Source organism: Pyrus communis, chromosome 3 (assembly GCF_041283825.1).
Source record: "Pyrus communis isolate YQ-2024b chromosome 3, ASM4128382v1, whole genome shotgun sequence".
Classification (NCBI taxonomy): Eukaryota; Viridiplantae; Streptophyta; class Magnoliopsida; order Rosales; family Rosaceae; genus Pyrus; species Pyrus communis.
This window is the reverse complement of record NC_142567.1, coordinates 25785346-25808135: the sequence shown is the minus strand read 5'-3', so window position 1 is coordinate 25808135 and position 22790 is coordinate 25785346. Positions and strand designations below refer to the sequence as shown.

At 37.7% G+C, this 22790-nt stretch overlaps 3 protein-coding genes across 3 annotated transcripts; 1 reads left to right on the top strand and 2 right to left on the bottom strand.

The window, feature by feature from the left end:
* The first annotated feature begins 2772 nt into the window (after window positions 1–2772).
* On the top strand, window positions 2773–6303 carry LOC137715448 (uncharacterized). The gene is made up of 3 exons (XM_068454782.2): window positions 2773–2947; window positions 3158–4822; window positions 5458–6303. The coding sequence occupies exons 2-3, from the start codon at window positions 3312–3314 to the stop codon at window positions 5711–5713; spliced, it is 1767 nt and encodes a 588-aa protein (XP_068310883.2). The 5' UTR covers window positions 2773–2947; window positions 3158–3311; the 3' UTR covers window positions 5714–6303.
* Window positions 6304–15397: 9094 nt separating this feature from the next.
* Window positions 15398–17872, bottom strand: LOC137714240 (transcription factor MYB64-like). Its single transcript, XM_068453499.2, has 3 exons — window positions 17361–17872; window positions 16937–17063; window positions 15398–16338 (listed from the first exon to the last, which is right to left on the bottom strand). Exons 1-3 carry the CDS (start codon window positions 17864–17866, stop codon window positions 15481–15483), a joined length of 1491 nt encoding a protein of 496 aa, XP_068309600.2. The 5' UTR covers window positions 17867–17872; the 3' UTR covers window positions 15398–15480.
* Window positions 17873–19122: 1250 nt separating this feature from the next.
* On the bottom strand, window positions 19123–22315 carry LOC137714107 (GDP-mannose transporter GONST2-like). Its single transcript, XM_088690271.1, has 10 exons — window positions 21872–22315; window positions 21634–21767; window positions 21112–21322; window positions 20790–20929; window positions 20433–20562; window positions 20225–20323; window positions 19936–20090; window positions 19724–19840; window positions 19541–19638; window positions 19123–19458 (listed from the first exon to the last, which is right to left on the bottom strand). The coding sequence occupies exons 2-10, from the start codon at window positions 21756–21758 to the stop codon at window positions 19415–19417; spliced, it is 1119 nt and encodes a 372-aa protein (XP_088546397.1). The 5' UTR covers window positions 21759–21767; window positions 21872–22315; the 3' UTR covers window positions 19123–19414.
* Between the last annotated feature and the right edge of the window lie 475 nt (window positions 22316–22790).

Below are 22790 nucleotides of genomic sequence, written 5' to 3'. Positions count from 1 at the left end.
TTTACTGTCACGTTATCATTACTTAACATAAGTTACTTTGCTTTTTTAGATTAATTAGGTGACCAGCTTTAGTACCCAAATCTGCTAGAACACTTGCTTTCTTGTTTACAATATGTTTTCATGCAAGGCAGAATTTGTCTTTTGAAGAAGTTGCTTGAACAAATAGTTGCATGAAGTGGTCGTCTACGGTAAGTGGAGTGTGAGCAATCATTTTATTACAATTTTGTGTGGAAAAGATGATGTACTATTTATTTGAGGTTTGAGCTTGATTAGGCAAACATATGATTTTTAGAAAATATTAGAGAGAGAGTAATGTTATAATTTAATTGTCGAAATAATAGAGGGTATTTGTGACATTTAAACTGATCATTAAAGTGGTGTTTCATTGTCAAATGATTTGTTAGCCAGTTAAGCTCCATCATGCAATGTAATCACAGAAAAAGCCAAGGTTGATTTCGTAAGATTAGTGAAAGAGTATTGTATTTTTGTTTTCTTGTACTTACTAATACACGGCTTTCTTTTCATTGTGAGATATAACACTAGTCTCAATATGAATTTCAGGTTCGTATTCTGTATCAAGAGGAAGGTGGTAGGCTTAACCTCCAATATACTAGCAATAATGTGGTTCAACTAGGCGAGAATCGAACCTAAGACATTTCACTTACAAGTGAAGAGGAATACCACTAGACCGTAATACTAAGTGATGCCAAACACATATAGTTATCACACGAATAAAGTACTCTGACACCACATGTGTGACATCCCACATCGCCCAGGGGAGTGATCCTTATATGTATATTTCCATCCCTACCTAGCACGGGGCCTTTTGGAAGCTCATTGGCTTTCGTGTTCCATGGAAACTCCGAAGTTAAGCGAGTAGCGCACGAGAGCACTCCCAGGATAGCTGACCCATTGGGAAGTTCTCGTGTGAGTTCCCAGAAACAAAACCGTGAGGACGTGGTCGGGGCCCAAAGCGGACAATATCGTGCTACGGTGGTGGAGCGGGTCCGGGAAGTGGTCCCCCCGGGGCCGGGATGTGACAATTTGGTATCAGAGCCTACCCCTGGTCGCGTGTGTCCAGACGAGGACGTCAGGCCCTGAGGGGGGTGGATTGTGACATCCCACATCGCCTAAGAGAGTGATCCTTATATGTATATTCCCATCCCTACCTAGCACGAGGCCTTTTGGAAGCTTACTGGCTTCGGGTTCCATGAAAACTCCGAAGTTAAGCGAGTAGCGCACGAGAGCACTCCCAGGATGGGTGACCCATTGGGAAGTTCTCGTGTGAGTTCCCAGAACAAAACCGTGAGGGCGTGGTCGGGGCCCAAAGCGGACAATATCGTGCTACGGTAGTGGAGCGGGCCCGGGAAGTGGTCCCCCCGGGGGCGGGATGTGACAATTTGGTATCAGAGCCTACCCCTGGTCGCGTGTGTCCAGACGAGGACGTCGGGCCCTGAGGGGGGTGGATTCTGACATCCCACATCGCCCAAGAGAGTGATCCTTATATGTATATTCTCATCCCTACCTAGCACGAGGCCTTTTGGAAGCTTACTAGCTTCGAGTTCCATGGGAATTCCGAAGTTAAGCGAGTAGCGCACGAAAGCACTCCCAGGATGGGTGACCCATTGGGAAGTTCTCGTGTGAGTTCCCAGAAACAAACCGTGAGGGCGTGGTCGGGGCCCAAAACGGACAATATCGTGCTACGGTGGTGGAGTGGGCCCGAGAAATGGTCCCCCCCCCCCCCCCCCCCCCGAACAGGGATGTGACAACATGTTGCTATTGCGAGTGATATTTTTTGTTTGGAACAAAGATTGTAAAGTATTTGCATGTATACTTGCCCGGTGCATTCACTTCCCGTATTTGGAATCCAAATGATACAGAGAATAGAAGAATGAATTATAGAAAATGTACGAGTAAATACTCTTAATTATTTTACTGATAAACTGATTGTATTTAGGAGTTAGAATCTTACTTTTATAATATTACCTAAATAATATGAATACTAATTCCATCCGAATCTAACCATTTTTATGGAAGAAGAATACCAATCAGCTAAATACTAGGAAAAAGTGGGACCAACCGAGAATTATAATCAACAATTAATTGATATATCCTATCATTGGAGAGATTTTTATCGGAACACGGAGTGTTACATAACGTGTTATTATAAAAATGATGAGATATGTGTGTTAAAAAGTTAACAACTTAAAAAATAAAATTTTTTATCTCTTACGTAAAAATACGTGATGTACTCTCCGTGTTTCTGTCACAATAAAAATTTCCCCTATCATTAGTTTTCTCGGTTCCTTAATCAAATGACAATATAGCACGTGTCACCGAACTAACATGAGGAGACGGTCGGAGATCACGGGTTCATAAAAAAGCAAAGGTCGTGGTCGGTTGTAACACGTGGCGGACGGAGAGCAGACAGATCAGGTCGGGAACAGTCCGCGTAAGTACCCGCGAGGACTGAAGTTGTTGAGCAGCTTCACACAAAACCCCCCACAAATTGGCAGCTGGCTCGGACACGTCGGACCCCACCGAAAAGTAACCAAAATGGAAAACTTTAACCAAAATTCAGATACGGTTTATTTTAACAAAAAAAAAATCATATTTTTACCTTAAAAATTTAATTTTATTACTATTTATTTTACCTTTATTATTAAAATTTAAAATTTTCAAAATTTTTAATTAATTTTTCCGTAAGTAACCGGTCACGGGACCTCCCCGTCTTCCGTACCGTATAGACATACGGTCTGACTACCTAAACACGCTCCGAGATTTTTCCAAGAAGCTCGTGCCTTGTATATATAGGAGACAAAGAGTGACGCGCTCTCTCTCAAGCTACGCCTTGTGAGCTTCGCTGCGGGTGCGTCGCCGGAAAATTCATCAGTTTCTCCCGACCTTGATCCGAAAACTCACCGGAGTCTGCCGGAAAATTGAACAAGTGAGTTCACGGAAATGCTTTTTTTTACTACCCAGGGATCTGAATATTTAGGTTTTCGTGTGAGCCCCATTGAGTGGCTTTGGTATGCGTTTTACCGATCCGATTTTCCTGGAAAGTACAATGAGTGGCATGAGAACTTTCGATTTTCCGGGAAAATTGGGAAACTTTCTCACGTGCTTGGCTGATTTGATTTTTGTTTGGTTTTTTCAGGTTAAAGAGTGAGTCGGAAGCAAGAAAGGCGGAGACTTTTTGCAGATCCGATTAAAAATTTCCAAGCTTTATAAATACAAAGCTTTTTGCAAATTTATCAAATTTTTATCAATTTTTATTCACATTTGTCTCTGATTTGAGAAAGCAGAGAGAAATGGTAGTGAAAGTTGCTTCGACCTGCTTGCAATGGTCGCAGTCGATCGTTCCTCGTTCGACGCCGTCATCTCAAGCGCTAGCCTCCTCAATCGCTTCTCCTTCCTTAAAACGACGTAATAGAGGCGGCGGAGGCGGCGACGGTGGAGGTCAGTTATGTCTCTACGTCCACAGCTTGAACCGGTCGGCGTTGTTCGGTGCGCCGTCGACGAAGCTGAGCCGGTCCCGGTCCCGCGGCTACCAGAAGCCGAGATTCCGGTCCATTAGACGAGCTTGCAGTGCCAGTCTGGACGCCTTCTCAGACGAAGAGTTCTCGAAGAAGATTCAAGAGCTCGCTCTCAGATTCCAGCTCTCCGACAATTTTGACGGCGAAGATGACTTTAACGTTGGCGGAAACGCCTCGGATTCGGAACCGGAAGCGGCGAATTCTGTTGACAATCACGGCATCAGTGAGTCTGCAACGAGAATGAGATTTGAACAGAACCACAGCCGGTTCCAGTTGCCGCTCGATCTAGAGCCACCGTGGCTGACCGATTGGCAGCGGAGGGACGATATTGTCGCGGAGGTTAGCATCGAGCGGAAGGCAAATAGCGTCGACCTTCCGCTCTCGCTCCGAATCATCAAGCGGAAGATGCAGTGGCAGGAGGGTTTCCGAGAAGCAGGGGAATCTGCGTGCTGCTCTGTAAAAAAGGCCTTCTCTTCCATGGTGTTCATAATCCGTGAGCTCCATAGCTACACGTTGCAGATGAGAGAGATTCTCTTCTTCGAAGATTTGCAGGGGATTTTAAGCAGGGTGCAGAAGGAGATGCAAGCTTCGTTCGTCTGGCTATTTCAACAGGTCTTCTCTCAGACGCCGACTCTAATGGTGTATGTAATGATCCTCTTGGCGAATTTTACTGTCCACTCATTAGGCCACAACGCCGCCATTGCGGCTGCTCCGCCGCTCGGGTTGTACGCCAGTGCAGCGGAGAATATTTCAGTGGAAGAAGTTCACACTGAGAACGATAAATTGGATAACCCCCAATTTGATTCTTCCACAAGTAAGTCGTTTTCAGTGAGCGGCAACAGCAAGACGACATCCGTAGGCGGAAACAATGGCGGTGGAGGGAAGGTCCGACCGGTAGGTAGCGGCACAGACGGTGACGGCCGGTTTGACCGGTCAGACCAGTACCGGACAATAGTCCCCGACGGGGCTTCCCAATTGTCCTCATTCGGGACAACCAGAGAAGCAGAGTCGGTTTCGGGGCAAGAGAGCAGGGAGGAGGAGCTGGCTCTGTGGAATTCAGTAGTGGAAGAAGCTCATCAAATGCGGGGCGTACAAGAATCTCTGGATCACGAAACGATGCAGAGATTTGTTTCGCCGGTGACGGCGAATATCGAGGCGGATGATTACGCCGAGTACTTCAGAACTGAGCTTCTTTACCGAACGGAACTGTCCATGGAGCCTAGCAACGCTCTGCTTCTTGCTAATTACGCGCAGTTCCTCTACCTAGTTGCTCATGATTATGACAGGTACTGTTCCATTTCATCAAATTTCTCATAATTTATTAATTTTAGTGCTTAATTCTAATTTTCATGTTTTAATAGTTACTGAAAACTACTACGATGTGGTGGTATTTTTTTTCACTTGTAGATGAGAGATCTTATGTTTGATTCTTGTTAAAAACGAATTTGAACCACATTATTGCTAACCCATTATGAGGTTAATTACAGCATATAATATCGTTTACTAAAAAAAAAAAAATGTTTTAATTAATTTTAATGTTCATGTCCTTAAATTTGTTGGGTCAGTAATATTATATCATGGTACGAATTAAATTTTGGTGCTGATGGCTAAAAGAGGAGTGTTAAAATTGCTAACCAAAAAAAATTTGTTAGGTTTATTATGGTGACATTTTTAGTTTATTACGATGGTTCTGAGTTCAAATCTAGTAGACGGTAGTTTATTCAACGAGAAAAGTCTTGGTCTTGTTTTTTTTCATTTGTCGTAGTGTTTAAATGTGGTGATGGCATGATAGTGAAGTATGTGGTGCTCTTTCCGTTCGTGGCAAAAATCATCGTGAGTTTGGTCAGCTCACGCCCTTTACATGAAGAATCTTTGCTTTGATTTCTTTGGGAAGTTTCTAATTTGTTTGTTTAATGAACAGAGCTGAAGAGTACTTTAAAAAAGCAGTAGGGGTGCAACCGCCGGACGCGGAGGTGTACAACAAATACGCGACGTTTCTGTGGAGGGCTCGGAACGACTTGTGGGCGGCAGAGGAGACGTTCTTGGAAGCCATCTCGGCTGACCCAAGCAACTCCTTCTACGCCGCTAACTATGCTCATTTTTTGTGGAATACCGGTGGTGAGGAAACTTGCTTCCCTCTCAACTCCGCAGAGACTAATGACATCGAAGATGCATAGTAAATAAAAAGAAGAAAAAAAAAAATCCAAACAATAAAAGAAAAAAGGGGCACAAAAGAGATACCTAGAACAGCGAAGCGTAGACTTGTAACGGGAAATTCATTGGGACATTATTCTAAGTCAAATGCATGGTAGTGCGTATTAGCTTGGGATTTGTTACATTAGCATTTCCAATGTAAGTAAGTTTCTATCTACAACGCCAACAAGCGGAGCCGGCACCTTCCTTAATTTTCCCAATTTTACTCGGAATATGGTATTAGAAAACCAAAACAGAAAAAGGAAAACAGAGAAGCGAGAGGTACTGTATTTTTATATTTATTTGTTGATTCCTCAAGTTTTGGTGCGGTGTGGGAAAATGGGGTGGTGGCGTTTGGGGCGGAGGGGAAGCACGTGACGGCGGACGCAGTCACATGCGCGGCAAAACGTCAGCAACAATTGCAGTGTGTTTGGCTGATGCGCGGAAGTGGTTTGCTTGTGCACAGATTATCATGTCTATTTTGTTAATTATATATTTTTTGGTTGGCACAATCACATGGCAAAAGTGTAATTAGCGTCCTTGTTAATATATGCCATTTTGAAGTTTACTACAATTTCTTCTAAATTTTTAAGACAACTTGTCAACGAGAGCACGTGTTTCACGTGCATTTTATTTACCGGTATCGGTCATTTAACTCCTCCTTCGTCTTAGGAATGATTGGTTCTGAAAACCCCTCTGGAAATTTGTGCTCTTCACTTAGTGATTGGTGGGGTATGATTACATTGTGAACTTCGCTGATTTGTTCCGGTCGGTGGTTGGTTGATAAGAAACATGAGTACCCTTTGTCTAAAGAAACAATGATGACACAATACCACAATAAAATGGTTGATGATGCATGGGGGACTGAAAAAAGGGGAGTCCCAATCTTAAGTGAAAGTGTAAAAACACTCCTAATGCCAAAAATATACGATGTACAACTGCTTCTTACGTTATACAATTCATACGAGTAGTAGCGGATGCACATTGAAATTATAGTGGTCTCATATCACCTGAAGTTCGAGAGGTATATATGTAAAGGTCTTTTGAGGACCTTCCAAATGTTTGAAACGGTTCTCTTTTTGTGTCAACCAAGTGTTTAATGTAATATTTGCTAGATATATCTCGACATATTTAGTCAACGGAACTCGACAAATTGTCTTGATATCACTCATCAGATTGCTTCAGCATACGTCGATATCTGTTGACATGTGTGCAATATTGTTTGGTAGATGACAACAAGCCAACTATGTTTTAGACGAAATCCCTAAGTGAATAATAAACTGAATTTTTTTTGTGCATTTGGCGCTCTGTTTCTATCTAAAAAACTTATACTTTAATACCGAGACTCTCAATGTTTGAATCCTAAATCCGTCATTATGCACGAGTGACTATGTTGTTGAATTCCGTATACGCTTCTAGTTCCATGTCAGAATATAGTAAATTCTCAAAGGATGAGGGTTCCACAGGACAACATACAGATTTGACGAAAGAAGTGTGAACACAAAACAAAGCAACGAAGAGTCATTTTTTTGATGCATAATGTGCACGTATAGTCGTATACTCATATATAAATGTAAATATTGGCCACATAAATAGTAGCATCCTTCTTCTTTTTCTTCCCTTTTAATAGAATTTCAATCATGTAAACTTTAGCAGTTTAGACCTTAGAGGGTGCATAAAGCTCAGCTCAACGCGTAGTGGCATGGGAATTGGAAGTGTTTGCTTTAGAAAGTCAAATATGACTAGACACATACCTATGTTATATAGTATTGATAAAGATGAAGAATAATATTATAGCGGTGGGAGACGAATGGATGCATATAAGAAGAAAATAGGTTGGTTTGGGAATTGGGATTCAGTTAGTCCAACCAGAAAATGACGATCTATCACGTGAAATCAAAGATGTTGTTTAATTATCCTAACACAACCTCCATGTCTCCATTCATCCTCCCATATGCCTCCCCATGCCTCTCTCTCAGACTCTCGCATTCGTCGGTTACCAATCATATGGGTTGGGTAGTTATTAGTTTTGGGTAAATTTTTGTAGATAACATGGCAATAATAATATACCATAACAACAAAATCTTATTCCATTAAGTGTGGTTGGTTGTATGAATTCTAGAGCATCATTGTTCTCAATTTTGCTTCAAGTCTTTCGTTAACTCTAAATAGTTCATGTATTTTCATTTTCAAATCTTCATCTACTCCTTTTGCCCTGAATCTCTGTCTCATAATCACATTTTCTAACCGGAGCATTTGTAAGTCGTCTTTCCCCATGTCCAAACCACCTTAACCGATTTCTCTCATCTTATCTTCGATTGTGTAGACTCCTACATTATCTCGGATATCCTCGTTCTTTTTCCTGTCATTTCTTGTGTGCTCACACTTCCAACGAAGCATTATCATCTTCGCTACACTCATTTTCTGCACATGTTGATGCTTGACTGCCTAACATTCTGTGCCGTAAAGCATTGTTGGCCTTATTGCCGCCCTATAAAATTTTCCCTTGAGCCTTATGGTTGCACAACACATCCCATACACTCTTCCACTTCATTCATCCAGCTTGTATTCTATGCTTGAGATCTCCATTCAATTCTCTGCTCTTTTGTAATATAGATTCAAGATAATGAAAGCGTTCACTCTTTGGTACTTCTTGATCTCCAATCCTTACTCTTATCTCATTTAGACCCCTATTTTCACTAAACTTACACTCCATATACTCTGTCATTGACCAAAAAACTTTTAAAAATACCAACCCTTCTTACCGGAGGTTAAGCTTCAAAATAACCATATATAAATGTAATTTTGCTAGCATCGATAATACATGCAGGAGTCGGTCTGACTATGAACAGTTTACTAATACGAAACTCTATCAAATTCATTTGACTATAAACTGTTAACTGATGCAAAACTCACTTTAATTCTATACCAATCAGCAAGTGTCAGTCCTTAGGCGTGATAATGACAGTTGATGCTAAGATATCTTATTTTGGATTTCCACCTGTTCCCTCTTATGGTTACTAGTATTTTGTTGTTAACATAATCATTTGCTTTTTCTCTTATTCTCCAAAGAAACGAGGTTACCATACACAAATTTCTTGAAAGAAACTCATTCAAAAACCATGTTTACACGTTGAGCAGAAATTGCGAATGAATCTTAACTGCCCATGCAAACGGTTATTAATCATAGAATCGTTAGTAATTGGGTATTAACGTTTCACAAATACGTATTATATGATCTATATATTCACCTAAGTTTTTTTTTTTTTTTGTATAAAGGCACTGCGATTGGTGTTATGTGCTTAAGGATGATTCACTAAACACAATTAATAAAATATATCTTGCGTGGAAGTTTTACTTACGTGTCAACCAAGAACTCTTAGTTACATCGATAATGCAAATTAGTCTTTAAACTCGACGCACGAGGGTTGCCTTATGATATATTGTTGATCTTTGGTAATACTATATAGTCATGTACGATAAAGGACGCAGCTCAAGACATTTTGATTCATCTAGACATTTTAGTAATGTGATTCAGTAGAGAGACGTGCTCTAAGATATATATATATATATATATATATATATATATATATATATGTTATTATTAAGGGGAGGGGAGGTTTTGAATATGATTAGGAAAAATTGTCTGAGCATATTCATGCAAACATATAGACTCAAGACTTCACAATAGAGACTTGACATTAATTTTGTGCTCTAGTAATGTGATAAAAAACGTTGAGTTATTAGATAGTGGCCGTATTGTGTTGCAATTCCAACTTAATAAGTTTTCTATCAGTTTTCTAGCTTGGATAGTAATAACATAATAGGTGTTACTCATACTTGTATATTAATAAATTTAAGGTAGAGCTATCCACACGCTTATTTTTCTTTTTCTCTCAAGTTTTGATCGTCGGATCGAATGAATGAAAGAATATTCCTGGTCAAAATTAACAAAGGTTTGTGAGAAATAAAAATAGGTGTGTGATTAGCACTTTCTTATATTTAAGTTTGGGAAAACCAATAAGTTAATTAGTTTGGATTAAATAAAACTTAAAATCAATTAAAAATGTTAATTGAGATTAATTATATTAATTAACAATACAGTACAAAGATGTCACACGGGTTTTAAAGATAGTTTAAGAGTTTCTAGACCCATTGAGCTTTTGACCTATGCATGACAAATTATTAAAGAAGAAAAAAAGGGCCATGAATAGGCATGAGGCCATGGTAAGTAGGGAAAGTCAAAAGCTCAAATTTTGGGTGGTTTACTTTAGTTAATACAACTTTATAGGATATAAATTCGGGAAATGATTTTCGCAATTTTTTTGTCTTTTATATATATTTTTTATTTGTAATCATTGAATTAAATAAATTAAACGCAATCAACAAACAAGTTAAATATAGATGTGTGGTAGGCCAGAAGGATATGTGCATGTTTATTATTTCCCAAACCTAGAACTCATCCTTAACAACCCTAGAGGCTAGCCACCTAGAGCATATCTTGCCAACACTGAATCCTCGTCCTTATCTCTTTCGGAGATTGGTATGAAGACTTTGGAGGTCTTGTATTTGTGAGACTTTTGGAAAGCCAAGAAGACTTTGTAGAGAAGGCATTTTCAACAAAGATACATGAGAATATTTTACCTAAAGATACATGAGAATTAATTAAAAACTTAAACTCATGCTAACTAAAGTTTAATTACTTCCATTGCCATGTTTGATTTTGTAGCATCTTAGTGTGTAAAAGGACTAGAGAAAATTAGTTTCCTCAAATAGATGTAGACAACAAACGTCCCCAACCTCATGGGTACATTTAAGGCGGAAGGTGCAGTCGCATAGGACCTTAAATTTGAAGGTGCTCCCAAAATTTTTTGTTATCTAATATTTATATGTAATAATATTCTATATTTAAAAATTGCTTTTGTTATGTAATAATGTTCTATATTAATTTTTTTTTTATTTTAGCACTTCAAATTTCATTGTGCACTCCTTATAAGCGTATTTTTTTTCTCTAAGTATAAAAATTTGGAGTATAATGAGATATTTTGAGTGCAAGTAATAACACCTTAGAAATGGTATTGTTTTCAATTATATTATATATTCAAGTGAAACTTCAAAGTTAGAGCTTTTGAAGTTTTACCTTTTTTTTTTTTTTTTTTGTTTAAGATTGAACTACTTTTGATTATTTAGTGAACGTTATGTTTGTAGCTCTTTATACTTATTATTAATGATATTTTAAACTTGCAATCAGTGAGTGCTAAACCTTGTTTTGATTCAAGTGATTGTTTTCTAGCGTCAATACATTGTCCTACATTTTTTAAAACTATCTTAAGGAAGGGCCCTTTTATAAATTTCGCATAAGGCTCCCAAAATCTTAGAGACGGCCCTGTTACAAACATATCTAAACTCATGTAAATTACCAATGCTTGGTGGTTCAACTGTTCAAGTGGTAAGGAGCTTGTTCCCCTTAAGCAAGGTCTCAAGTTCGAGCCTTGTGAATGGAGCAGTCATCATTGGGATAGCTTGCCCTTCGAATGGGATCCGACCCGGCTCGAGGGATTAGTCCTCACCTATATGCAGGGGATACCCTAAATTCATCCAAAAAACTCATGTAAATTAAACTTAAAAATTTTAATCTAGACACAAATCAAAGCGACTTTATCAAAATTTAAACCACAGATGTTTAGTAAAAATAAAAATATGTTCCAGTACTTGTGGATCCTAATTTGCATTTTTTTCCCTTTTAGGCTGCAAGCCACATTTGGCAAGGCCTACGAGACCTCAAGCATGACTCTGTGAGAAGTTTTCCCCTTAGATGTCAAACTACATGGTAATGCCAATTTGTCCATTTATAAAAAGTAAATTGATTTGCTATAATCAGTAGTGCCTTCACCTATATTGTAATACGTAGATTAATAACACCATGTGGCGGTATGATCCTCATCTAAAAATTTTCTCCAAATATCTGAGCTCGATCTTAGGCTCAATAATGTTTGTTTCTAGCTCAACTATGTGAAGCTCGTTTGTTAGTAGTTATTAGATGAAGTTCACACACACTGTGTGTGTGTAAATATAAAAGATTTAAAAAGAAAAAAATATATGGAAGGAGAGAATTTTGTTTGAGAGAAAAATGAAAGAGGGAGGGGAAGAGAGAGAACGTGAGAGTAAGGAGAAAGGTTTTTATTTTTTAAATTAGAGACAATTCTTTGATTATATGAGGGTGAAGGAAGTAAAAGAACAAAAAAAAAAAAAAATTTGTGCGAAATTATTTCAATGTCCATGAATTTTCTTTTAATTATGCGTGGAAGAGTATAATGGTATTTTTCTTGATTTTAGTTAACAAAGAACGTTCTATTAAAAAGTAGTATAAAAGATGATTATTATTATTATTTTGACAATTTTGTATTGACTATTGAGTTACTCCATTGCTGGTCCCATAGCCGTAATCTAGATGATACTGATTATTATGGATCAACACGGACCTAATATTTTATGTCCAAATGATAATCTAGACGCAATTGATGAACTATAGGCGGATTTGATAACATCTTAGCTTGGATAAAAAAAAAAGTGGAGTAAATTAGGTGGAGGAAGGTGAAAAATGAGGAAGAAAACATGGTAAAACCAAAAAACAAAAAAATGTGGTTTTTCCTATAAATCTCGTCTTGTGGATTTGATCATCTGTTATATATGAATCCTAGGCCTGGTTTGGTACCGAGGTGATTTTGAAAAAAGTTGGTATCACAAAAAGCTGAGAGCTGTTTTTGTGTTTGGTAAACATTCAGCTTCAGCTTTTTTTCACAGTTTTGGGTGAAAAAAAGCCAAAAACAAGAAGCTGCAAAACCCAGCTTTGAAAAACCGACTTTTTTTCACATCTGTTTTACATAAAAGTTTACCAAACACTATAATACTGTTTTTATTTTATTTATTTATTTATTTTTTTTCAAAAGCACTTTTACAAAAAAGTTTACCAAACACTTTGCTGTTTTATTTCACAGCTGCTTATTTTCACAGCACAACAGAAGCAACTTTTTTTCAAAGCACAGCAATACCAAACCAGCCCCTAGTTTGATATCCAAAAGCTGTTAATTATGAGTGATGTTATCGACATTTTAAAACTATTATTTTGCATAGATAATTGTTTCTTTTTTGTGTTTTTATAAATTTAGAGTATATGATGACTTTTTAGAACGTCAACAAAAATTTCCATAACTATTTGCGTAGGAATATTAGTTACAGCCATTTTGCTACCATTTCACTTGGAGGCCTAATCAATCAAATTGTTGTGAAATGACACCAATAGGGTAATACTCTTATGCGCAAAGGCGGAGCCAATGTATGCCTGTGCAAGCCTATGCACATGTCCTTTCTCATGTTTTTAATACTTTTGCTCGAAGGGGTGAAGCCAGTAAATGCCCATATGCCTGAAAAAGGATCCTAGTCGGATCCTAGGGATCCCTAGATCGTGATCATTCATCGTATATTGTGCGATTAGTTTTTATTAGATACTATTTATATTTAATTTTAAAATTTAAATTTTGAAATGATTTATGACCGCACGATGTACAATGAACGATTATGATCATGGAATCCCTAAGATCCTTAGGAAAAGGATCCGACGGGGATCCTTTTCCCACATGCCCATGCATCTTTCCTTACTCATGTATTTAATAGTTTTACGCCTAGCACTACAAAAAAAAAGGGTCTATGGATACAAAAGTAAAGACACGAATGAGGACTTTGTGTCTATTGGAACACCAATAAAGTGAAAGTGCCCATTGAATAAAAGACACTAACTATTGTGCCCAATGTAACTAAAAATAGACACAATTACATTAGCTGACAGCTTTGTCAAAAATGGACACAATTACATTAGCTGACAGCTTTGTCAATATATTATGCGTGCCAATAGTTTGCTTCTAAAGACACAAATGTTTGTTTTTTATTACATTTTCAAAAACATTCAGCTCCTCTTCCCATAACCCACCCACATCCCACTTGCGCTCTCTCCCCACCACCAACCCCACCACCCCCCCCCCCACCCCCCCCCCCCCCCCCCCCCCCCCTCCCGGGGCTCTCTGGCCTTTCACTGACACCCATTTCTCTTCTCTCCAGTCTCCAGTAAACCCACACTCCACTGATTCTCTCTCCCCTTTAACCCCACCCACATATTTATCACACTCATTTTCCTTATTTTTTGTTCAGAACCCACCCTTTTGTTTTGTAAAACCAGATTCTCTCTTTATTCCCTCTCTGTTCTCTGTTGTAAATTGTGTGGTTTTTCTTATCTTTGCATTTGATATTCATGACTTCTGTGAGGGTCCATATACTGTATGTCATTTGGTTAATTCGTTTCTGGAGCAGCAAAGATTTGATGAGGTGCAAGGCCTGCTAGGGAAGATGCATCTGTCCAAAAATGTTTGCCTTCAAGCTTTTTTTTTTTTTTTTTTTTGTTTGTATTAGAGAGAAGATATGTAACATTACAATATATGTTTGTGAGATTCAGAAGGTGAAAGTTTGTTTCATGGTTGTAGGCTTTCTTCATTTCATGAAAATTTAAATTTCTTTTCATTCTCTCAATTTAGTTTCAATTTTTCAAATTTTTTATTTTTTTATTAATTAATTCATGTTGGCATAATTATAATATAAGTGCCAACATGGCTGGAAAGGCTTATCTGAAAAAGTTGTCAGAACGGGCACAAATGGACCACTGTTTGTGCTTGCCTCTCTGGCACAAATACACTATTGTGCTCTTTTACCAATGGTAACGCCCATAGAGGGCATAGATACAAACATAGTTGCTGCACTGTTGGTGCTTTTTGGCCTCAAGGGGCGCATATAATTTATTGTGTGCAGTACTCATATTTTTGTATAGTGTAGAGACAGAGCTAGTGCATGCTCGGGTATGCCCATGCACATCCCCTTTCTCATTTTATTTATTTATTTTAATTTTTTTGTCAAGAAAATAAATTTATAAAGAGAAACCTTGAGTATTACAAATTTCAGTACAAATAATACATAATTCCTCTAAAATTCTAAAGTGCCCCCTTTCTTCCTTGTTTCATTTTTCACTATCATGTTAATTTTTTTTTTCTTTTTAACAAACGATATTATCTACACTAAAAGGCTGAGGATGATTCATAAAATGTTGAAAATTGAAGATTTGACTAAAATTGATATCTACGTATATAAAGTTTAAATCCACACGACGATTCTAACAAAACTAAAAACGCGAACCAATAACAAAACAAAAATATTCTTCCCACTTTTCTTTCATCTTAATTCCCTTTTAAAATCAACTGAAAACAGAAAAAGGTAATCCCGAAATATTCAATTGAATAAACGCAATGCATGGAGATAATTAATGGTGGGCAAAAGCATTCCACTCTAGCTATCTTTCATGCTTACCTACCAAAACTCTCAGATCAACAAAAATGTCATGAATCACAGGCCATTAGGAAAAGTAAAGAAAAAGACACAAAGAAAACTGAAAAGAAACTGCAGAAAAGAAACTTTAATAGTTCAGCTGCTACAAAATGAAAAACCACACATACCATTTGTTCAGTTACACCCCATAAGCAATGTAGTAGTAACTAAGCCAACCAACACCATATTGGTAATTTCAAATCCAGACAACAAAGAAGAAAAAGAAAGAAGAGTATTCAGGTTTCACAAATTTCTAAGGTGACCGGCCATCACTTATTAGTTCCTAGTAGTTCTTCAAACCTAGAACCATGTACTAGGTTAAGGATCAGGTACCTTGAGAAGCAGACCCCATCTCTATCAAATCCATCTCTCGCCTTTCGTTCGAAGCAGAAGCAGCAGCTTGAAGATGATGATGATGATCATGTGACACCAAATATTCCATGGTTGTGTTGTAAAACCCTAAGTGAGGATGATGATCATTGGGATTATAAGATGATGAATTGGCTGCTCCATTTAAGAGGTATGAGAGGTACAGGTCAGAATACAGAGGGGTAGGAGTAGTAGGACTGGGGGTACTGGTTGTAGTAGTAGTAGTAGTGGGATTAATTATGGAACTACTAAAATTGTAAATGTTTGGATTTTGTGAGGCTTCCATTGGACTAACAATTAGTCCAACATTGTTCTCAGTGGAATTGGAAGGCTGTTGCGGATGATTGTGAGGATTGTTGGTGAAGAAATTTTGCATGAAAACAAGTTCGTCATCATGGTATAAAGAGTCAGCCAAATTCAATGGAGAATCACAACAGTTGCTAGTAGTGGACTGATCAGATGGCTCTGTGACCAAAATGTTGAGGTAGGTTTTTGATGGATCTTCATGAGAGAGGGTGGAAGAGCTTGTAGGGGTACTAGAGGAAATATTGGAGTTGTTATTGATTATGAGGTTCTTGCTCCTGATGTAGTTTTGGAGTATGGATGACTGAGGCTTCTTGTTGTTTCCATTTTTGCCTTCAGTTTGCTTGTTTTTTCTCCTTGAATTCTGCCTCCTTTTTGTTGCATTCCAATGGTTTTTTATGGCGTTTTCGGTTCTTCCTGGAATGCGGTTTGCAATCTCTGCCCAACGGTTTCCAACTCCAGTATGAGCATCAACAAGTATTGCCTCCTCCTCTTCAGTCCAGCTATCTTTCTGAAAAAAAAAAACAAAATCACCAAGAAACAAAATATGGAACATTGCACTCTTAAAAATAATAAGCAATAGGGAACCAAATTATGTACTGCAAGAAAAACCCCAATGAATTACTGTTTTTTAACTCAGAAACCCAAGAAAGTTTCTATTTCGATTGCAATCAATATTTTTACTCTAATTTTAGACATTTCTAAGATGTAATTTGATTACCAAAACCCTAAGCAAAATAAACATTTACAAACATGTTTACATCCAAAAGCTAGAAGAATAGATGTTTAAATGATCTTGAGCTTGGAACTAGGGTTTTGACAATGAAATTTGAATCCCCAAACGGAAAGAGAGGAAATCTATGAGATCCACAAATAGATCCTTCACAAATCACAATCCAAATTTGCGCCTTTGACTTTTTGCTGTATCTTTGCCATAGATCACAATCCAGGCAAAAATGTAGCAAAATTTGGATACTTTTTCATGGTGAAATTCTAACTTGTAGCTAATTAATTGTACAAATCTGAAAATGTATTCCAGTGGCCAATTTTCTTAGATTATTCATGCATCAAAATTTATAACACCCCAAAGAGATCTAAGAACAAATTACCTTGATATTGGGGCGCAAATGATTGTGCCATCTTTCTCTGCACTGCTTGCCAACCCTACCCTCCAGCGTCTCTGCCATCTGTGCCCATTTTCTCACTCCATATTGCTTCACCAGCCTCATCAGCTTCCTGAAAATTTCACCACACCAAAACAAAACCAAACAAACAAAAAAAAAAGCCATTTAAGTTTACATGAAATATTATTTGATGGCTTCAAAAAAATTGATCTATAAACAACGAAACATGAACAATGGATAAAAACTTCAAGAAAATCCCAATTAATTTTACATGCAGCATTGTTTGATGGCATCAAGAAATCATGAACATCGAAACATGAAAAGTCCATTAACTTTAAGAAAAAAACAAGGACAAGTTAAGAGAAACATGATAAGGTTTCTTGTTACACAGACATATCTCTATTTTTACCTGTCTTCTCCATCAGTCCACTGTCCCTTTATTATAGTAGCAGCAGTTAAACCCTTTTTAGCTCTCTTTCCGACCGCTTTGCAATTCCTTTCGGAAACCCTTCCTTCTTCTCTGAAACCACCTGTGGTATTAGGGTTTTGCTCTTGAAACCAACTCATCATCAAGGCTTCTCCTTGTCCAACAAAAAATTCATCCACAAAGCTTGGCTCTTGGAGATGATTAGTAGTAGCACTATAATTGCTAGGCCAAGAAGCTGCTGCTTCATGACCAACTATTGCACCACCACCGCCAAAAGAAGCAAAACCACTCAACCCATTTGAGGAAACCACCTTCTGATGATCTTTGTTGCTTGCATTGTTTTGACTTTGATGACTTCCCCACAAGAATCTATCTATGGCTGTCAATGGAGGACCTGTTTTATATATGCTATGATGTTGTGTGTTGTTTCTAAACCCATAAACTCCAAGATCACCACCACCCCCTCCTCCTCCTCTATCTCCCTCCATGAAAAGAGACACTTGAAAATTAAGATTGAGAAAATGCAAGAGGAAAGTAATTAATTTAGGGTTCAATTTTGGTAAGCCTTTTTGAGGAGTTTTTCTTGTTTTTGGTTTGAGCTTAGACTAAGAGAGAGAGAGAGAGAGAGAGAGAACAAACAATCCCATACGATAGCTTGACAAATAGCATGTATTATGCCAAGTAACGAGCCATATGGCATAATAGTCATTGATCTGAAGATGCATCTAACGGTTAAGAATTTTCTTTGGCTGTAACTCCTGAGCTTCCTCTCTTGTACAAAAGTAGAAAGAGTTAGAGAGAGATTAGTGCATTCGTTATTAAAATTATTTTTTGTTACAAGATTTTTAAAATTTTGGACTAAACCTCAGGCAATTATCTGGGCAGCTACCAAATGTTAATCACTATGGCGCCATCATGATGGAAAGATAAATTTGCCCCCGAAATGAACACTCTAGCTCATATCACCTATGAAGTGAGAGGGTATTTTGGATCATTGTGACCCTAACGAAAATAAGGGATAGAAATTAAATCTTGGAAAATTGTTTTAAGTGTCTAGGTTAATTATGAATTAATTATAATTTATTAGGAAGAGGAATTCTGGCAAAACTTCAAGCCCCAGTTTTATTGCTTTTTAATTTGTATGCCTGCTAAATGCTTAGCCAATTGTACATATTCCAATTTCTTTCGGATTAATCTCCCTCATCGTAATATATTTTTATTTTATTTTTATACATTTTGTTTTAATTTTTGAATTTTTGGTCTCTCATTGCTTCTTTTTAATTTGGATTCAAGAAATAAGGTACGTCCTGAGTGTATGACCATTTTGACTCAAAGAAAAGAATGAGCTCAATTTATCGATTTAATAACTTTCCAACATTATCTTCAAGCCCTTGACACTACAATTTCCGTTACTAAAGTAGATGAAGAGGTATTAATTTTTTTTTTTAAAAAGGTAATTAATATTTATGAACAATTACCTAAAGAGATATCGGAACGTTTAACTAATGTAAATTGCAGGAGAGGAAATTTGAATTCATTTTATAAGAAGAAACATATTCATTCTACCCAATGTAATAACGGCCACAAAACAAATATTGAAAAGTCAAATGGAGGTAATACTAGCTACGTGATCAGAAAGTAACTGTTTTTTTTTCTTTATTGTGTTCATATGACTATTTGGTTTAGCGATGTCCAGTCTTCATTTTGTTGAGGAGATTTCAAGTTCAAATCTCATAGACAATCATTATCAACCCAAAAACAAATCTGATGGCTATATCTAGCTTGGCCAAACACAACCAATTAGTAAATGTAAATGGATGTGCAATTTTCAACTCCAGTAACTCATTCATGCTATGTTTGGAGGAAATAAAATCTTTGCCTTGTTCACCAAGAAAGGAAATTTCGCACTAGAACAACAAAACCAACACTAAAAACAAGTATCCACTTCTTAGGCCTGGAAACCGTTATGTGCAGCCAGTTTCTTAAATCCGAGCACGAATCAGTTCCTTGAGTTCAACAGTAAGTGTAGGTCCGGATCAGGACATTTTGGCCCTGGCGAAGAATACTCCGGCGAATAAACCTGGGGTAAACAAAAGTTAATAAGTTGAGAGTAGAACACCAAAAGAATCACACTGGTATTCAAGGTCTTCACAGCTGCTTACCAAATAGTATGCTGAAGAGGTTTGGTAGACTAAGAGGCACTTTGAAAAGGACTAAACCAGCGAGAGAGATTGGAATTTTGTTTAAGGAACCGACGAGACTGTAAAGCAGAAGAACATCAGAGGTTCCTATATAGATACTCATACGAAGTTTTTGTTTTGATCTTGAGTATACATTGATGTTACCTGTAGGTGGTCGGGCCTGTTTGATGCAAAAACCACATTGAGGTGAAGCTGATGGCAAGTCCAAGAAATCCACTAGCCGTTGCAACGACCCAAAACATTGGCAATTTAATCACATCTCTGCATACAGTAAGTAGAAGTAAAGTTAATGTGCTTCCTAGGAGAAAATGGCATGAAGTTTATGTCAAACTTCGAATTATAGAGATAAAGCTTACACGTTCAGTACGTATTCCCATTCATCAAACAGAATAATCAAAAGAGCAGCGAAAGGTAGAGATAACAAATTGTTCAGCAAGACCATTGAAACTTCGTTGAGGGATCCAGATCTTGTGCACTTCTTTGCTTCATCCATGACTCGCCGTAGAGTGAGCTGTCAAAATAGAGAGTATTTGCACAAATTATAAAATGAACTGAGGTATAATTTAAATAATCCAAATATAAATTTACAGGTCCCCGACACAAACTAGAATTAACAAATCTCCAAAACTTAACACTACTACTTACTGAGTAGCTTGCTGTTAGTACGCAGTTTGAAAGCTGCCATGCGTAACCTACTGTATCGAAGGAGATATCAGTAATGCCACTGCTGATAGCAGAGATAATCTGCAATACATATGGAACCACTGCTTATTCAAAACTTCTCTGTAAAAATATTTTCTGGGGAACGAAAAACTAAATGTACTTCATCAACGGTAAGTGTAGAGTTGATTACCATGAAAAACATGGCAGTCCACACTTTCTGATTCTGATGTTTCCGGAACAAATACAATTCTCCAAGTGCTGTTAAAATATTTGTCACATTCTTCAGAATGGTTACCATTGCTATGTTTACGTACTTCAAACTGCAAGGGAAAACATATTAATCACAGTAGACTAAGTTCTCCATGTATGTTAGAATATCTTTGGCAATAAACAATACAGAGATTCGAATGAAGAGAAATATATATTGTGGATCCAATACTCTTCACAACCTCTCTTTTACTCTAGGCCTGAACTATAATTCTAATTTGAAAATGAAAAAAAAAAAAAAAAACACCAAAAGATGCAGAGTATGCGGTCAACAAGTTACCTATACATGCCCGATACAAGCATGCCGATGAAGATTACATTGACAGGGATCCAGACCCTAACCAGTTTCCAATTCAACTTTTCCACTGTAGCGACTCCAGAGAAGCCCAAGAGGACAACAATTACGGTACTTATCAAATTCTGCAGAGAAGCATAAGGAAGAAATAAGTTTTTGCTATGACTGCCTAAATTTGTGGAAGTGCAAAGAAATGATCATCAAATTAGTGACAAGGGCTCAATTATCAGCGTAGAAAAATCAAAACCCTTGTACGTGTTTCGTCCTTATCAAAGAAAGTCGGTTGGAAGGGCATTACAATACATACTTGATAAAACATCAATGACACGCCTGCATTGAAGTTGTAACCGGAGAGAACAACTTTGTTCAGCAATATCATACTGCAAGAAGAAATGCAATAAGCTGTCCCAGACAACAGAGGTCCAGATTTCCTTGCTGACCCATGTTCACGCTTTTCATCCCCACCGTTTGGAACAGAGACGATCTCACCATGCCCTCCTCGACTCCCTCTAAACAACCTGCTTTCAAGAAAGTGCCCGAAAAAAGGGACAATGTGCCAAATTAACAATGTGCCGATATAACCACACAGCTTCCATATTCTATATGCTTCGCTCATCCAACATCAACGAATGAACACAGTCAGAAATTGTCATTATTCTAAGATTACTTATGTTCTAAAAGTGACCACCATTAACAAAAATTCATAGTGTCCATTAAAGTTACCTCTTTAACTAAATAAGTACAAAAACAAAACAAAAAAAAAATCAAATTTCTTGTGGAGCTTCAAAGCCTTCGATCAACAAAAAGTAAGAGTAGCTGAGGAGTCTACCTGTCAGTCAATGTCACAGCTCTTCGTTCCGGAAGGATCGAATGTAGTCCTCCATTGATAGAGCCAATTTCTGGGTCCTCACTATCATGGACTTTTACTTGATCCAACTTGAAATCAGATGACATATCACCCACCTGGAAAAGCAAAAATATCAACAACCCTATTGCAAACTAAGCTCAAATTCATTCTCTGAAGCTAAAAATCATATCTTTTGCATCAGAGCTCTAAATTCTCTTACCAATAAAACGCTTTTGCGCTTTTTTGATTATCTTTTAAACTCTGGAAATTTATTGCTCTTTTTTGATTCAGTCTTTCAAACTCTGGAAATTTATAACAGAAGACAATGAATGGGAATAGGAATAGCTTGGCGAAAGCAGAAAAGGGAGATATATCAAGCAATTGGGTAATGAAAATCATGAAGAAAACGTGAATTCATGAATACCCATCTTTTTTAAGAACACGCAAAGGCCATTAGGTGTGGATCTGAGCTAAGCGTGGCAATACTGCCTCTGTGTGAGAGAGAGAGAGAGAGAGAGAGAGTGAGTGTTAAGAAAGGAAGAAACAGAGTGGCAAGGCGAGATTCCAGGAGACTGCCATAGAAATTGAATTGAATAATATTTGGGAATGAGGAACACTTCCCCATGCTCCCAAAGTCAAACCCTGGCGCGAGTCATCATCCTCCATCTCTCTCTCTCCTCTCTCTCTCTCTCTCTCTCTCTCTCTCTCTCTCTAGAACAAGAGGAAGAAGCTCAAGGAAAAGTGAACTGGGTTTCTTCTTCTCTGCTGTGAATCGAATCAGGGACGCTGGAATCTGGAATTAGCAAAGCAATGAAGTGTGGTTTTCGTGTGGAATTTCAAACGGTTTGCTTCTTTGCGCGGAAATTATGGGATTGATTTTGGGGCTTATGGACTATTTTGTGATCTGGGTTTGGACCAAAGTGCACAATATTGAAAGAGACTTTTGATTTTCCAACGAAGCCCATCAGGCATTAAACCTTATCATTGCCAAGCCCACCATGAGAATTTTTATTTTCATTTTTTTGTTGGTGCTGGTGAAAATATCGATATCGGTTACTTTCGATGGAAATGGTGAAAAAAATGAAAAATTTTGGGATTGTCAAATATTGGTTTTCAAGAAATATAAGAGTTTATCCGAT